The sequence below is a fragment of the Rhipicephalus microplus genome, chromosome 1, assembly GCF_043290135.1.
Source record: "Rhipicephalus microplus isolate Deutch F79 chromosome 1, USDA_Rmic, whole genome shotgun sequence".
Taxonomy (NCBI): domain Eukaryota; kingdom Metazoa; phylum Arthropoda; class Arachnida; order Ixodida; family Ixodidae; genus Rhipicephalus; species Rhipicephalus microplus.
Genome location: NC_134700.1, coordinates 9551537 through 9570326, shown reverse-complemented (window position 1 = coordinate 9570326; position 18790 = coordinate 9551537). Strand labels below are relative to the sequence as shown.

General features: G+C 49.8%; 1 protein-coding gene across 6 annotated transcripts in view; it reads right to left on the bottom strand.

Annotated features, from left to right (window-relative positions):
• Positions 1–18790, bottom strand: part of LOC119178190 (ATP-binding cassette sub-family C member 4) — a 2441444-nt gene that overhangs the window by 874293 nt on the left and 1548361 nt on the right. For all 6 annotated transcript variants that reach the window (XM_075869787.1, XM_075871012.1, XM_075871549.1 and 3 more), the window contains one exon: positions 12579–12895. In XM_075869787.1, coding sequence (XP_075725902.1) covers positions 12579–12895 — 317 coding nt within the window. The remainder of the gene's footprint in view (positions 1–12578; positions 12896–18790) is intronic.

The following is an 18790-nucleotide window of genomic DNA, read 5'->3' as shown; positions in this document are numbered from 1 at the left end:
GTTTGGCTGTATGCCAAGATCGCTTGAGTTAAGTCGGCAGTGAATGCCGTTCCTCTGTCGGTGATGAGGACCTCCGGGGCGCCGTAACGTAGGACGATATTTTCGACGAACTTAGCTACCTCGGATGCACTGCCTTTTGGCAGGGCTTTTGTCGCGGCGTAGCGGGAGAGGTAGTCAGTAGCTACCAGGATCCACTGGTTTCCGAAAGCTGACGTCGGTAACGGCCCAAGTAGGTCCATACCAATCTGCTGGAAAGGTCGACAAGGTGGATCAATTGGCTGCAGAAGTCCCGCTGGCTTTGTCGGCGGTGTCTTTCGTCGCCGACAGTCCCGGCATGTCCTCACATAACGAGTGACGTCCATGGTAAGACGTGGCCAGTAGTACCTTTCTTGTATCCTCGCGACTGTGCGAGAAACACCGAGGTGCCCTGCCATTGGATCGTCATGCAGGGCCTGCAGGAGTTCTGGTCGCAGAGCTGAAGGCACCACAAGGAGGTACTTAGCTCGAAGCGGTGAAAAGTTTTTCTTTTGTAGAAGACCGTTTCGTAGAAAGAACGACGCAAGTGCGCGCTTGAATACCTTCGAGACTTCGGCGGTCCTGCCTTCGAGGTATTCTATTAGGGCCTAAAGTTCGGCGTCGGCCCGCTGTCGTTCAGCGAAGTCGTCGGTAGTTATCGTTCCCAAGAAGTAGTCGTCATCCGGGTCATCGGGTAGCGGTTGGTCGACAGGCACACGAGAGAGACAGTCGGCGTCAGAGTGTTTTTTGCCGGACTTGTAAATGACAGTAATGTCATGATCTTGAAGTCTCAGGCTCCATCGTGCGAGGCGACCTGAAGGGTCCTTCAAGGTGGCTAGCCAACACAAGGCATGGTAATCGCTCACAACTTTAAAGGGCCTGCCGTAGAGGTACGTGTGAAATTTCGACGTAGCCCAGATGATGGCGAGGCACTCCTTTTCTGTTGTGGAATAATTTGCTTCTGCTTTCGATAGCGATCGGCTGGCGTAACTAATAACCCTTTCAAGCCCGTCAGCCCTCTGCACAAGAACGGCGCCAAGACCTACGTTGCTTGCGTCAGTATGTATTTCTGTCTCGGCGAATACGTCGAAATGGGCAAGTAACGGAGGCGTCTGGAGGCGATGTTTAAGCTTCTGGAAAGCATGTCCCTGTGGCGTTTCCCACTTGAACTCCACGTCGGCCTTGGTAAGGTTTGTGAGAGGATCGGCGATGCGGGCGAAGTTTTTCACGAACCGCCTATAATAGGCGCACAGGCCCAGAAATCGGCGCACGGCTTTCTTGTCAGTGGGCGGCGGGAAGTCGGCGATGGCGGCTGTTTTCCGTGGATCGGGACGAACTCCAGACTTGCTGATAACGTGCCCCAGAAACAAGAGCTCCTCATACGAAAATCGGCACTTTTCTGGCTTCACTGTGAGTCTGGAAGTCTTGATGGCTTGAAGTACAGCTTCAAATCGCCGAAGATGCTCGTCGAAACTCGAGGAAAACACGACGACGTCGTCCAAGTACACAAGGCAAGTCTGCCACTTCAATCCTGCCAGTACTGTATCCATAACGCGTTGAAAAGTTGCCGGCGCTGAGCAAAGGCCGAAGGGCATCACCTTAAACTCGAAGAAGCCGTCCGGTGCTATAAACGCCGTCTTCTCTCGGTCTCTTTCGTCGACTTCGATTTGCCAATAGCCAGTCTTGAGGTCCATTGACGAAAAGTACTTGGCGTTATGGAGCCGATCAAGTGCGTCGTCTATTCGTGGGAGAGGATAGACGTCCTTTCTTGTGATTTTGTTCAGGCGGCGATAATCGACGCAGAAACGTAGGGTCCCATCCTTTTTCTTCACTAACACCACGGGGGATGCCCATGGGCTCTTGGACGGCTGGATAATATCATCCCGCAGCATTTCATCAACTTGTCTCTTGATGGCCTCACGTTCTCGCGTCGAAACCCTGTACGGACTCTGACGGAGTGGTCTGGCATTTGCTTCGGTTGTGATGCGATGTTTCGTGATTGGGGTCTGCCGAATTTTCGATGACGACGAAAAGCAATCTTCGTATTGCAGGAGCAGGGCATTGAGCTGTTCTTGCTTATCGTTCGGAAGTCTGGGATTGACGTCGAAAGCTATGGGAGGGGCTTGGTTCCTCTGAGCAGGTTCCGCAGAATCGGCGAGGGCGAAAGCACTGGTGGCTTCGACAATTTCTTCGATGTATGCGACCGTTGTTCTTTTGTTCACATGTTTGTACTCATTGCTGAAATTTGTGAGCATAACCGTTGCTTTGCCTCCCCGCAACTCTGCAATTCCTCTTGCGACGCAAATATTTCAGGTGACCAACAGATGCTGACTGCCTTCAACGACGCCTTCGAAGTCAGGTGATTCAGGAGCGCCGACTGAAATAATGACGCTTGAGCGAGGCGGAATGGTGACTTGTTCTTCCAGCACATTCAAGGCATGGTGTGCAGACGGCGTGCGCGGCGGTAGTGCTTCTTCTGTGGATAACGTTATCGACTTTGTTTTAAGGTTGATGACAGCACCATGGAGGCATAAGAAGTCCATGCCAAGGATGACATCTCTCGAGCAACGCTGTAGGACTACGAAGTCAGTAGGATAAATACGGCCGTTAATGGTGACTCTCGCTGTGCAGATTCCTGCAAGCGTTACGAGATGACCTCCGGCTGTGTGGATTTCAGGGCCTTTCCAAGCTGTCCTAACTTTCTTTGACTTCGCGGCGAACGACCCACTGATGACAGAATAGTCGGCTCCAGTATCGACGAGAGCGGTCACACTGTGGCCGTCGATAAGAACGTCGAGGTCGCTAATTCGCCGCCTCGCATTACAGTTAGGGCGTGGCGTCGGGTCACGGCTGCGTCGGCTTGTTTCACTGCTTCCATGTTGCGTCGTCAGGCCACCTTCGGTAAGTGAGCTTTCGCCGTCAGGGCTTTGCCTGGTTGGCGTTGTGTTCGGAAAGCTCCGTCGCAGCGTCGTCGTCGTCGGATCTTCGGTAGTTCGTCGCACAGCAACCGCACCTCCACCGGTTGCTGCCCTTAGTTTCCCGGATACGGGCTAGGAGACCGGCCCCGCGTTAAGCCAGAGTACTGTCGGTGGTGCGGTGACGTGCGGCGGCTGGGCGACGGCGAACGCGAAGGGCTTCGTGGTGTCCACCGAGTTCCTGTCAGGTAGTCGGCGATGTCACGTGGTCGTTCTCCTGGCTGTGGTGGGTGCGGTGCATTGACGGCGAAGCCACGCAATCCCATCTGTCGGTACTGGCAACGGCGGTATGTGTGTTCGGCCTCGCCGCAGTGGTAGCAGAGCGGGCAATGGTCAGGGGTGCGCCAGACGTCAGTCTTCCTCGGTGCACTGCGCTGGGCCGCTGGCGAACGGTATGACGTCGATGGGGGTGGTGGCGGCGGTGGCGTCTGTCCACGGAAGTGCGATGGGGCGGCGTTTTGGCGTGGACGGGGAGGAGCGTTGTGGCGCAGTGCAGCGGCGTAGCTCATAGCTTCCGGCTCGGGCAGCGGTGCGTGGGGAATTTGAAGCGATTGCGAACTTCTTCTCGCACAATGTCGGCAATCGAATCCACTTGAGGCTGCGCCGAAGACAACAGCTTGCGCAGCTCTTCCCGCACGATCGCTCGGATCGTTTCACGCAGGTCTCCGGAGTTACTGGCTTGAGCAGCAGCGCAGTCTGCAGTCAGGCGACGATTATACTGTCTGGTGCGCATGTCCAGGGTCTTTTCAATAGTGGTCGCTTCGGCTACAAATTCTTGGACGGTTTTTGGTGGGTTTCTCATCAGCCCCGCGAAGAGCTCCTGTTTGACCCCTCGCATGAGGAAACGAACTTTTTTCTCCTCAGGCATGTCTGGGTCAGCGTGACGGAATAGTCGGGTCATTTCTTCTGTGAGAATGGCGACATTTTCATTTGGTAGCTGAACTCGGGTCTCTAATAAAGCAGCCGCCCTCTCTTTTCGAGCGACGCTCGCGAACGTTTGCAGGAATGCGCCGCAGAAAACATCCCACGTTCGGAGCGTGGACTCCCGATTTTCGAGCCAGGTCCTTGCGGTGTCTTCTAAATAGAAGAACACACGACGCAGCTTTTCGTCATGGTCCCAGTGGTTGAGGGCGGCCACACGGTCGTATGTCTCTAGCCAGGACTCCGGGTCTTCGAAGGATGACCCATGGAAAATTGGTGGTTCCCTGGGTTGATGCATGACCATCGTGGGCTGGGACGCTGCGGTTGTCATTGTCGCTGCAGTCGCGGTCATGGCCTTGGTCTTCCGCGGCTTGTCGTGTAGAAGCGCGTACTCCGGTGGTAGCCCTTGCTGTCGGCGGCTTGTTCGCTGCTCCTGGTTGGCGTCGGTGTCTTCTCCGCGACGTGGGCTGGGTTCACGGCTTGACGGGGGCGTCCGGTACATGAACGAAGCAGCACCTCCACCAAATGTCACGGGGTCGTGACGTGGCCGAAGACAGGAGACTTCTTCTTGGAATTTAACTGTTTATTTCGGCGAACCTGTGCCCGGCAAACAGAAAGTCCAATTACAGCAGCAGTCTCGCACAGATAGCAGTCTCAGACTGATAGCGGCGAATGGAGCGTCGGCCTTCGATCAACAACTGACAAGCGGCGAAGCGCGTCGGCATTTATACTCCCGCCGTCGAATGTTCTAGCGCTATCGCTGGCGGCGGTGTGCGTTCCAGAACAATCTGTACCATTCGCACAGTGGGCGTGATCTTATCGAAATGATCTACTACAGTCCGGAACCCTCTCGAAAACTGCAGGCGCGGTTTGCGCTGAGAATCGTGTGGTGTTTTGGGACGATAACAAAAACTTGGGAAATAGAACGTGGCAATATGAAAAACAAACGATGTTGTCATGTCGCTGCGGACGCCAATTTGTTGGACGCCAACCAATACTAAAGCTCAAGACCCTATTCTATGAACGATAATCCTGGCGTGGATGAGTGGCGAAGCAGGATAAGATATCAGTTCAGTCTCACCAACACGTTGAGGCTCAGTGGATGAACAAACCGGAATGCCGTGCCCCTGGCTTTAGGACGCGGGCTGGCTGGCGATGAGGAAACGCTGGCTGATGGCAATGCTTCGAGAAACCAGGGGCAACCTAGTGAGGCAGCTGGACGCACAGCTCGAACCCGCAGCCCGACGGATTTCGCTCACCTGTCAGCACTGAAGTCTGCAGGTTTTGGGCAGGACTTCACGACTGGATGGCCACGGTCCCTTCGAGCGTGGACGCGACGGCAGGAGGCCCCGGCTGGTTGAAGTCTTCGAGGCTCGGGTCCGACACCCGACGGCCCGTCTTCAGCGGCCGGTCTCTTGACAACCTACCACTCACCACGTCATCTTCCAACTCAGCTGCTTTTGTCTGCTCAGGCTTCTGTTTCCTCTGCCCCGGAAATCCACTCGTTGGCTTCGCATTGGAGATGGTGGGGTTGCTGGGTTAACCACTGATATGCACTTGAAATTTTCGTGTTCATTTGTCGTTGGATATCTTCTTTTTTGCTTTATTGACGTCTCGCCGCACGCCGCCCTCGCGCTCCCACACTTATTTGTATGGTGACAATGAATGGTCGCTGTCAAGTGTTATTGCGTACGGGACGAGATATCGTTGAGAGAACGACTGAGTGTGAGGTCTTGGCTAGTGTGCATGGTTACGCAATTGCCGAGTCGCCTTGGTGTGTAAGTTGTTACGTGTAGTGAGGCGGGGGTGTTGGATGATAGTGCGAAGCCTGCGACCCCGTGCTGTAGTGTACCGATAACTCTAGTCGGTATGCTAAGAGTTAAAATCAACGCATATGTATGAAGGGTTTCAGCCCGTGATGTGGTGAAATCTCTGGAATAGAGCATCGAGAGTGGTCATGGCCTAGCGTGGGGTGTGGTAGATATTGGCTATTATAGTTGGAGCTGTGCCGACTTTTTGTGGGGATGATCTCTACGAGGACACATGGGGTGCAGGAGGTGATGACGTGTTCTTCGCAACTGAGGATGTGGTGAATGAGTGCTGACACACGGGTAGCGTCGATAATGTCGGAGTGTACAGCATGCCAACTGAGAAGTTTAGCGTCGCGTTTTGTGTCTTGTAACAAAAGAAGTTTAGCAATGGCAGGAAGGCTAGTCAGTAAGAGCTGGACCGGTGCACGCTTGCCCCGAAAGTCGCGGCAGTTCCAATGGAGTAATGATAGATGGGTAGAATAATCACGACCTGCCATATTGGAGCGCGGTTGGAGCAAGGATTGGCTGCTATGGCTGTTGTGGAAGTAAGGTAGGGTGAGGAGGTGTGTGTGAGGGAGATAAAAGACCCCCCCATGTGATAAGCTGCTAGTGGTGTCGAGCCACTGTTGGCGGCTCTCAAATTGCTTCAACTTACTTTCTAGAGTTTGAGTTGGGCATGTGAACATAGTGTATTCATCTGTTGCTCAAAACAATGAAACAGCTGCTCAGCTAGTGAAGAGAATTTATCTTCGAGGCGCACCTCCAGAGCTACTAATTTGGCGTTGAATTCGGCTTTCAAGTTTTTGAGGTCAGCCTGATTATCATTTACCGAGTCCAAACAGCATTTATTTTTATGAGGGGGGGAGGAGTGTGTGGCTGAGCTGCTTGATGACTCCGCAGTAGGCTGGGTTGGGGGTTTAGGGACGACTGTTGCGGAGGTGATGGGGGGGGGCGCAGGGTTCTGGGTTATAAGGGTTGTGACCTCCACATGCAGGGCTCAGAGCTCCTTGTCACGGGTATATGTGGAGGGTGGGGTGTTGGTCACTGGTATGCTGGTCCTCTTGGTCTTCAGCTTGTTGGTCTATGTAGGTCTGTTGGAACTCTTGGAGTGTCCGTCTCGTAGGCTGGCCGGTTGCTCAGAGCATTGGGCACTTGCTTGTATTAGTGTGTGGTCTACTTGTTGGGATCATGCTTCACACACTCACGTGGCCCTGGTAATTTTACGTAGGTGCCTGTGCTTGCATTCCTGGCTTCCCCGACAGATGCGCTCCTTCACAGATTATACAAACTGGTGTGCATTTCGGATTTTCCTCCTTCGAAAGCAACTGGCCACATCAGGGGCATTTCTGCGACCATGGTCGAATGAATGCATCCGTGCGGTGACCTATGGTCCGGCAGTTACTAAACATATCGACCCTTAGTGTGTAGGGTGCGCACAAATTCAGTCCTCCACCATATATGATTTTCCGGAGGATGGTGGCTTGACCAAAGGTAATAAATATTGATTGTGTGAGTCCCATTCGTCAAGAATATAGTATGGTTTCGTGAGGGTCGCGGGAGATCAAATCTGCAAGTAGTTTTTGTGGCGATTCCTTACCGTAGGCGTTCGTATTCGCATCCATCATTGAGTCATCGGGGGGTGCAATGTATGCAATCATGGTATACTCATGTTTTTTTCTAAAAAGATCTGGTGGAGCAGCACAAGTTTAAGCGCGTCCTTTTGATTCCCTGTGGACATTGCAATTGTTGACGAGGTGAATACGAAGGGTCAGTGTACATTGGTCGGCCACCGCAGCAGCCTGCATGAGGGCGGTGAGGAGGTAGCGTGGCTGCAGCGTCGTAATCTCAAGACTAGGAGTGAAATACCGCTTCATATCCATCGCATGAAAGGGGCGATAGCTGCTTCGTCTCTTGGCAAGTTATATGGAGAACGCGTAGATGCGTCAAAAAGCTTTGTAGCATGCGAGTTCCGGTGGACTCCGGCGTCTCCCGCGACTGACTAGGCGTTTCTCGCACAGAAGAATCAGCATTCATACCGAGGGTAGGTTTTTGAGTTTCCCGGGGGTTCGCCTGGGCTCTGAGAAATTGGTGTGGTCACGAGGATCTTACTGGCAAGGGTCGATTTCCATACCTTGAACTTGAACCTCAATGCTGGTCTCAGGTGGATAGGCTGCCGCGCAACGCGTCGCAAGATTTAGCACAGTATTGGCGCGAGGTCACTGGATTTATGGCCTTTACGGCCCACTTGGAGCTTGCCGAAACTTCAAGAGGAGTCAGTAGAAAGCGCTCACTTCTACAAAAGCGTTCGTGTTGTTGAAGGCACCCGAGAGACCAGGAAATGGCCGTTTTAGCAGCCGTATGGAGCCGAAGCGAAGTACTGCCGCACTTTCAGGGATGCTACATGACCAGTAAAAAAATCGAAGGACAATGGCGTATGTCGAATCCGCGACTTGCTCTCTAAACTTAAAACCTGCTCATGCCACCGCTCCCCATGTCACCATACTTGCGTTTGCTAGTCTAATTTTTTAATTCTCTAATGTGCCAATCACTAGGAACAGCATGTCATGGTTCTACAAGTTAGCCCGATCGCTGCAGCCGCGAGAACGCTTTTCTGCACGTGCGTGCACGTGTTCGCTTGTTTTTTTTTTCCCAGAAACTGAGATCCGGTAGAGGAGACCCCGTAACCAGCCACTGTGGTGCTTGACAGCTAGAATGTTGTTTTGAGGCGCTTAATCTGTGAAATGCTCAATTGACGCGTTAGAAATTGAAAAAAAAACTGTGAAAGGACGCACATGCACAAGTGTACAACGAAGTTCGGGCGCCTTCTGCTATGAGGGTGAGTCGTGGCGGCACCTGGTGGCATATCGGGTCCCTACGCATTAATTTTCAGACACAAAAGCCTCCATAGGGGCTGCGCCGATAAGCAGGTCGTAAGTCCATATAGGAGGTCGTGGTCGAAGCCTTCAAGTTCTGTGCGGGCCCTTGCATGTATGTTTTCACTTGTGAACCATTGACATGAGTTCACATACTCATATAATCATATGCTCATTTGTTAACAATCGTATGTTTGATCATATATGAGTAAAATGTGCTGATATGAATATGTGATCAGTTCTCTATGAGTATGTCACTGTGATACGCACTTAGTTAGCACCGTATAGTTAGCAGATGTAGTTAGCAGATGAAGTTAGAACATGTAGTTAACAGCTATTATTGTACGAGGACACTGCCTCTTCGTTTTTTATGCGATATTTTTGTAATCGAATCATAATGACGTTGACGCACACGCACACATAACAAAATGGGCGTAAACCTATATTTGGTTAACGGTAGTTCACTAGAGTTAATACGATGATTAGGTTGCTAGAGAGCTCACTAACAATTAATTAATTTACTAACACTTCGAATCAGCACTACCCCCTTCAAAGGTAGGTAGTAAATTTCGCGAGCCTGCATTTTACTTCCCTCCCTTACTGAAAGTCTACTACCATATGTGACAACTGAACGGTTAGTATTTGGCTAATATGCCAACCTTTTTAAGAATGTTCATTCAAAATCTTTTGGCTAAGCTTGCTGCAAATAATGCAGATGTCATGCAAAACACAAGTGGTGAGCACAGGCCCCAAAATCTCATATTGTGCGAAACGCGTAAGCTCATAATTCATGAGTGCGGCCGGGAGCATGGCCCATGATTGTTTGCAAGGTATGAACTCCAACTTGCGTAAGATTTGAAGCATACACAACAGGAATTTCGATTACAGGCGTTGTGCCTGTAATCTAAATTAAAAAGTCTCAACTTTGCCACGAAGGCAAAGCAATGAGTGCGATGAGAAATTGACAAGTCACGCGCAGAATGGCAAGCAGATCGAAACGTGCCCCGCGCTTCTCAGGCACAAGTAACGCATGAAGCGTACTCACAGGTAAAAATGAACGCAAATAAGCGTCTTCGTTGTTACTTCGCTGTGTCTGAAAAGCGCGCCCTTTTCGCAAACAAAGACTGTGCAACGATTGCAGGGACCTTTGTGCGCCCTGTACCTACAACAGAATCATTCCAAAAAAAGCCCAAGGTCACCCATGATGTACGATCCTTCCCATCGTGACATAGGAGCGTGCGAGTGAGTGGTCCCCCCCTCCTCTCGTCTAAGCAAAGTACGCACGGGAGATGAGTGTGCGCGCCTTCTCGTCGTGACTATGTGGCGACGCGCGATCATTCACCATCTTGCTCATAATGCTGAAAACATCATAGTTCTTTATGGTTCAGCAAACTGGGAGCGTGGGGGTAAACACAGACACAAAGCAAAGAGGAGGCACACAGCACGAGCGCTCAACTAACAACTGGTTTATTTTCATGTTCGAAGGACATATAAGTACACAACGGTGCGCATGTCAACAGGATTAAGATGATTGTGTGAGCAGCAAGCGTGCCGTTCATTCGAAGCACTTGTATACTAACTATCTATATAGTTAAACTCAGAGTCAAGTAGCGATAATGACGAATGGCTGATAGATTGATTCTTATTTCTAGAAATCTGATATGCTTCATAAATTTCACGCGTGGTTTGAAGCGGATGCCGGAAAAGTACACTTGTCTTTTCAAACAACGGTTGACACTTGCAGGAGTTGCAATGTGAAGCTAAAAGGGAAAAAGGACTACCTTTTAAGGAACTCAAATGCTCCCTAAGGCGTATATTCAAACATCGCCTGGTCTGGCCGATGTACATGTGACCACACGTTGGCGGTATGCTATACGCCACTACTAAAAAACACTTAACAAATTGTTTTGCCTGTTTCTGCAAACATCCTCCGCTTTTTGACGCGCCCTGCGCCTTCTATGCACCATGGCGCATGTATACGGCCCAATTTATTGGGTGCAGAGAAAACAACGTGCACACCAAACCAGTTCCCCACAGATTTTAGTCAATGCGCCAATTTAGGAATGTAAGGTATGACGGCCACGAATTTCTTTCCTTTAGTGCATTCTGCAGAAACACGCACACCATTATCACCGTTTCTTACCATCCGCAGAAGTCTCTCACACACCAATGCAATTAGATACGGCGGGTACCCAGCCCCGAATAACCGTCCTAGCTGCGCTAAGAAACCATAGTGCACCATGTGGATACAGTTTTTTTAGAGCGCTGAACGAAGGCATGACAGTAAAAGTCCTCGTTTTATATGCTTGGAATGGTCGGACGAGTAATTTGAAACAGGTTTCACGGATGGAGAATATATTACAAGCGAAGTTGATTGCCTTCAAAGATTAGAGAAAGCTCTTGAAATTGCAATTTATGATTACTCAGAACCTCCGAGGTAAACCAGAGGCCCATGCCCTCCGTCTCGAAGCATGCCAAAATAGCGTCATAGTTCACTGCAGAACATTTTTTTACGAAAATTATATAATCATAAAGTATGGGAAGATTTTTGTGCCTGACGGTAGTTTAGTGCTTAAGGCGGTGTCCACCTTCCCTAGGAAAATGTTGTTTGATGCAAAAGCAACACTGTAACCTATACACACACCCGATTTCTGCATGTACAGGTTTCCAAGCCATACGATAAAGGTCGACTTTAGGTAAAATGTCAAAATTTCTAAAAAGAACTCAGTTGACACTCCTGTACAATTACTGAATGATAGGACAGCATTGTCTTCCCTAATGCACTGCTCAAAGCAGTTTAGCAACCGATCATGCGGCAAAGAATAATATAGGTCGACTACATGAACACTAAACGCTGTTACCTCTGAAAACTCACTGGTGTTCAAGTATTCAACCAAAACATCCGAGTTTTTAATGTATAAAGGGTCGTTCGCGTGCTACACAGATGAATGCTTCTGCAGATATTTCGACACAGCCCGCTGCCATGAGTCCTTCTCCGAGAAAATTGCACGTAACGACGTTTTTGGCTTGTGCGTCTTTATGAAAAAGAAAATTTCCAACTCTTGTGTAATTATGCGCACCCTTGTGTACCTATATGTCCTTTGAACGTGAGAATAAAGCAGCTGTTAGTTGAGCGCTCGTGCTGTGTGCCTTCTTTTTGTTTTGTGTCTGTGTTTTCCCCCGCGCTCCCAGTTCGCTCAACTATCATGAATTACCAACTAGAAAACCTTTCCATCCTATTGCATCATAGTTCTCCCCGTGATGCCCGTCACCAGTAATAAGTGGTCGATATGAATGGCTTGTCGTTTGAACGTCGTAGGAGGTGCTCCTCCGTGGCTGAGTGGATAACGCCTTGTACTTACGACTGAGAGATCCCACGCTCGATTCTGCGTGCCAGCCTTTTTCTGGATTATTTTTCTTTTTTGCGTTCACACACACACACACATATATATACGTATATATATATATATATATATATATATATATATATATATATATATATATATATATATATATATATATAAATATATATATATATATATATATATATATATATATATATATATATATATATATAAATATATATATATATATATATATATATATATATATATATATATATATATATATATATATATATATATATATATATATATATATACACGTATACATAAACGGTGAGTCATGGCGACCCTGACGCCAGCGGCAAAATTGAGCCGAGAGTGTCCATAAAATTGCTATCGCAGTAAAATTGCAGATATATAGAAAAATTGAATGATGTTACAGATCTTTCTCGGGCGTGCACTCGGCGTTTCTTGGCGAGACCGTTTTTGTAGGAAGGCATGTTGCGAACGTTGAAGGTGGCCTTGCCGGGCACGTTCTGCGGCCGGCATTGCGCATTGTTGGCCACGTAGATCGGCACGTTGATCACCTGCCCCTAGAGTTTCAGTAAAGTGCATGGCAGTAAATATTAGCAAGCTCACCAATAGGGTTCGTGTCGAAGAAGCGTATGGGCGCACGGATGATGCAGCTGAACATGCGGTTGTGCAGGTTCACCGAGGCCCGCATACACATGACAAAGAAGGCCACTGTGCGGGCCATGGACGACAGGAGAAGGCCCCCGATGATGATAGCGTAGACCAGAACATTGTAGGTCACCGTATCCAGGGAAGACCACCACTGTGTCCATGTAGACGTGGTTCCTTGCGTTTTATTTAGCACCGTTGCTATTACACCAACAGCCGTCATCTCCGTTCCGTTCAACAAGGCAGCTTTGGCAGCCGCCTCCGACTGCCCCGTCCTGCACAAAGTTTCAGTCACGTAGCAGTTCCATGGTGGACTATGAAAACAGAAGCATATATTAGCAAACCAGATCTATTGCAACCGAATCTATCTATCTATCTATCTACCTATCTATCTATCTATCTATCTATCTATCTATCTATCTATCTATCTATCTATCTATCTATCTATCTATCTATCTATGTACCTGGCTGCCTATGTCGTTGTGCTCTCATGTTTTGTCGTCTCCCAATTTTTTTAAATACCATATGTGCAACTGGAGGACTTGAGTTTATGAAAACAATTCTTAGGTCATGAAATGCTTTCCCAGTAATGGGTTGCGCATGATGTCCATGCACTCTTCTGCCTGTCAAGTTTGGTATTCTCTCTTCCACAACCTTTCTTGTGTAGAGCGTGGGCATTTACCCCAACAATATTAGAAGTCCGTGCGCACCCTAACACTGTGGTTCTTTTTTTAAAGGACGATAGTCTTTCTTGGGGACATTCGACGCGAAAACTTTTGGTCTGTCTGTCTGTCTGTCTGTCTGTCTGTCTGTCTGTCTGTCTGTCTGTCTGTCTGTCTGTCTGTCTGTCTGTCTGTCTGTCTGTCTGTCTGTCTGTCTGTCATTCATCTGTTTATTCGGCCTTAACGGTAACCTAAGCGACACCAAAGTGGCCAAACGATACTCCAAACGGCCAACCCCATGCAAAGCACACAATAATACTGCTCAAGATTGAGCGTTCATACTTGTGTAAGTGTCAATTAAAAAGCAATTATTTCGCATATATGAGGCACCATGACAACACGTCAATATTCTGTATGCGTGTCTCTTATTAGAAAAAGCATAAATAAGTAATTATAAGGACCGTAGTGTTTATCGCGTTACGCTGACCAGACAAGGCTTGCATGATAAGGCAAGTGTTTACAACACTTTGCTAAGACGACACGCTAGTGGCACCTACCCGTCGCCTTGCGTTCTACACCTTATCACCTTAGAGACTGGCGCGCTGCGCATGTGCTTCGTTTTTTTTGGATAACTGCCAGATAGCGCTCATGTCTCAAGTGTGACATGACTTGATGCACTCGCACGCCTCTGTTGCACGCTCAAGGCACTCTAATGCAGCGCCTCCAGAATACAATTCACCGATTTTCTTGTGATGAACATCAAATAAACGTTTTGTTCACTCTCTCCAGACGCAAGATTATTGTCTTTTGACGACATTTTCAGTGTAACATGCAAATACGGGGCCATTTTTTATTTATAGCATACTGTAGACAAGCATTCGGTCTATGCACGATAGGAAAATGCAATACCAAAGAATAATACAATTAAACAAAGAATGCGTGAAATTTTCTTCGCAACTCTGGAAGGCACACATACGGCCTACATAGAAATGAACACAAGGTTGTAACTTCAACAATGTAGGTGAAAATATTTTACAAACTTAAAACACAATACTGAATGCGGGTAGCGTAGTAATTTAGGAAAGCTCGTTCACAACATGAATAGAATTCCACTCTCAAACCATCCTTGGGAAAAAATGAATATTTGTAATTGTATGTTCTGGCGAAATGAGGACTTCAATAATATTTCTATGCTATCTGAGCTAGAGGACAGGTTGAGAACGGACAATTTAATTTTTCACGGAGTTCCAGACTCCAGAAAAACAAAGCAAAAGTGACACATTCTGTTTCTGCTGTTCTTGACCGTTTTTCCAGCGAGTCATTTCAAAGGGTATACCGTTTGGGTAACCACTCACCTATTACGTGCCACCCCATCGTCGCCAAGTTCACTAACTTCAAAACAAAAGAGAAAGTGCTGTCACTGCGCAATGAAATAAAAGATAGGAAAATCTCAGTCAGCGAACATTTCTCCGTGGCAACGAGGCCGGCACGTAAAAAACTTATTGACTTTGGGAAACTTCAGCCCAGTTCTTCGCCAATTAGGCTGCGTTACAACAATTTCCTACAAAATAACAACTGTTACATGTATATGCCAGAGTACAACAAAGTTCCTGAGGTAAAAAAACGTATTGGCGTGCCCAAAACAAAGAACGAAGACTATGTGCGCGCCAACAACCACGTGAAAAGGGACACTGAAGAAGACTACGTGCTTTTGTTTAGCTCTCCTGCTCTTGGCTCCTGCACAAAAACACACGCCATTGGTTATCGGACCCAACGTGTCGGTGAACTGCTTACGTTGAACCGCGACACTGGTGGAGGTGCTGGGTCGCAAGCCTGCCGATGCTCAACTTCCCATCTGGGAGCCGTTCATCAAGTGCCAACACGCAGCCACCTGTTACGACCCCAGTACACCGCTTCAGTCAGCGGTTGCTAGGCCTCTCTCCTGAGCTGACCTCCTTCGACGAACTTCTGCCAGGCATTATGTACCTCTGCCAACGGCCACCACCAGCCAGCCACAGTTGGTCCAAAATTTTTAAGGCAGCTCCGTTTCCAATCTAGCCCAGGTAACACTTCTTCAGCCACTTGTGCCTGATCGCTTCGGTGGTGCCCCACATAAAGATGTTGAAGATTGGCTTGAGCATTACGAACGCGTGGCCGAAATCAAGCAGTGGAACACTCAACAGAAGCTCGCCCGCAAGTACTTCACTCTCGATAACAGCGCTCACACGTGGCTTGAGAATCGAGAAGGCTGTATATCTACATGGGATGAGTTTCGTCAGAAACTGAATGACACCTTTGCTAGCGTCGACCGTCGAGAGCGGGCTCAGCAGTTGCTCGAGTTGGGGCGTCAAAAATCTAACGAAACTGTGGAAATATTTGCTGAAGAGGTAACGCGCCTATGTTGCCGGGCTGATCCCAATACGTCCGAGGAAAAGAAGTTGCGCGACCTTATGCTCGGCGTGAAAGAACAACTGTTCGCTGGAGTGTTGCGCAATGCCCCAACTACCGTGGCCGATTTTATAGGAGAAGCCACTGACGTTGAGCGTGCTCTGCACCAAAGATCGAGGCGGTATGATCGCTCGTCCACTACTACGCCAATCAACGCCGCTTCAGTCACTCAGGACAATCAGGGCTCCATACGTGACCTGATCAAAGATATTGTCCGAGAACAAATTCAGAAGCTTTGGACTCCTCCAGTGGATACACAAGTGACCGCCGTTGCCGCAGTCGTTCGTGACAAACTTAGGCACGATTCTTCAGCAGCTGATCTCGGTCGTGAGCAGCGTCAACTGAGTTACGCCGACGCTGTCCGCCATCCAGCACCCGTCCCGCATATTACATCACACTACCAGCCACCTACAGACGAACCTTCGTCGCGACCATTGCAGGAGGCTTTCAGGCGTCGACCCATGTCTCCTATGTCTCCATGCGACCAGCCACCATTTGCCGCGCCTTACTGACCACCACGAGAGGACATGGGACGCCCACAATTTCACAGAACGGACGCTTGGCGCACTGTCAATCGGCGCCCTCTCTGCTTCAACTGTGGTGGTGCCAGCCATATAGCTCGCTATTGTTGGTACCGCGACACATCGCTTCGCCCGTCTCGGCCATGGTACGATGGTCACCGTGCCAACGCCGACTACATTGTTTGCCATGACGACCCTGGTTTTCGAGGACCTTCAACAACGTGGTCATCCTATCCCGAGTCGCTTCCTAATCGCCAGCCCAATTCCACCCACAAGTCACGCTCTCAGTCCCCTACTCAGACATCGTCACTGAATCGGCGTGCTTTTGCTGACCTTCGGGGAACAAGGTTGCCCAGCCCATACTGTAGTGACGTGCCCGGGTAGTCGGACGCCGCCAGCCGAGCCAAAAGTGGGCGTGAAGCCTGCGAAGAATGACCCCACAACGCGTAGTTCACAAACAGCAAAAAGCCCCGTTTAATGCCCACCGATGCCTTTTATACAGAGTGGGGGCACCACCTTCCAGTTACTAGAAGCAACAGGTGGCGTCCTCTACATCTTTCCTTCCGGAGCTCTCAAACACAAGTGTTCCAAAAGAACACCACCAAGAAAAAGTACTTGCAGCAGTCTCACAAATTCAGTCTCCAAGGTGGCACCACGCGCCGGCCGTATCGTGTGTAACGGTGACCTTGCGATCCTGCAGCAGGTGCAGGAGCTGGAGTGTTCGATGCGTTACCGGTTGCTGCCCGCTGTGGTCCGAGAGACGGCGCCGATGTCGGGGTCGCAGGGTTGGGGATTCCCGTCTCATCTGACGGGGCCGACTGAGGATTGCTGCAGGGGACAAGGTGTTTGCGGTTTCTCACTAGTATGCCACTGGGCGTCTGGACGATGTACGAGCGGAGTCTCTGAGCCGGGCTTAGGACCGTCGCCCTTGCACGCGTGTCACGCACCCAGACTTCCTTCCCATCGTCGAGAGCACGAAGGTCATGCGCTGCGTGTCAGTTATTGTAGTCTCTCTGCTGTCTTCGTCTCTGGGCGGCATCTCTGTCATTGAATTCCTTCCCCTGGGGCCAATCTGGAACAAGGCTTTGAGCCGTGGCTGGCACACGAGTTCGCAGAGAGCGTCCCATGAGCAGTTGGGCCGGGCTGTAGCCATACACACCGGGAGTGTTACGGTATGCCAGCAGAGCCAGAAACAGGTCTGTGGCCTTCAGAAACAACTCCTTGATCGTGCGAACCATGCGCTCTGCTTCACCGTTCGACTGCGGGTAGCGTGGACTGCTCGTGACATGAGCGAAACCGTATGTCTTCCCAAAGTCCTCAAAAGCTTTGCAGGAAAACTGTGGCCCATTGTCGCTGATAACAGTCACCGGGATTCCGTGTCCGGCAAATGTGCTCTTGATCGCAGAAATAACGGCTTCCGCAGAAGTGAACCGGAGTGTGAGGACTTCAGGGTACAGAGAACGGTAGTCGACAACCGCCAGGAACTCTTGATTAGCAAAATGAAACAAGTCAATGGCCACCCTTTCCCACGGAGCTGATGGTGTCTCGGTCGCTATCATGGGCTCACAGCGTTGAACGCGTATAGAATCACATGCTGGGCAGTTCTCTACGGCTGCTTTAACCTGGCTGTTGAAACCGGGCCACCACACAGAGCCTCGCGCCACCACCAAGCACCGATTGATGCTTTGGTGACCATCGTGCTGCAGGTTCACGATGTCTCTGCGTAGTGCTGCGGGCAAAACTAGGCGTCCGCCCATGAACAGCATGTTCTCGCATACAGTGAAGTCTCCCCGGTGGTCCCAGTAACGCGTCATGTTGAGCGGCAGACGGTCTCGTCGAGGTCACCCTTTCATGCAGTACGCTTTCAGCATGGAGCACTCACCGTATGAAGTTTGGTGAGACCTGAAGGCTTCAAGACGTACGGCCAGGGTTGAAGGAAGGGCTGCCACGACCAGAGACACAAAAAATTCTGTGCTGTCTTCTTCGGACGTGGAAGAGTCTTCGGGATCCCTAGAGAGGGTGTCTGCCGTGGCCAGGTACTTTCCTGGAACATACTTGACTGTGAACCGATATTGCATGAGCCTTATGCGAAATCTTTGGATGCGAGGGGGCATGAGGTCCAGATCGGCGGAACCAAGCAACCTGACGAGCGGCTGATGGTTGGTTTCAACAACAAAGCTGAGTCCACGCAGTAATACCTCAAACCTCTCGATAGCCCAAGAGACACCCAGCGCTTCTTTCTCAATCTGACTGTACCACTGCTCAGCGGTAGTCAGTGCTCTTGACGCGAACGCGACAGCCCGTCGCTCTCCCGTCTGTTGCTCCTGCAGGAGAACCGCGCCTACGCCAAACGAACTGGCATCTCCGACACAAGGGTGGGTAGCTCTGGATTGTAGCTGGCCATACAAGCATTAGATGCCACCATTCCCTTCAATGTCTCGAAAGAGGTTGCTTGCGCATGGTCCCAGGTCCAGACCGCGTTTTTGTTCAACAGGAGCCGTATCGGTGTGGTGACGGCAGACAGGTTCGGTAAAAATCT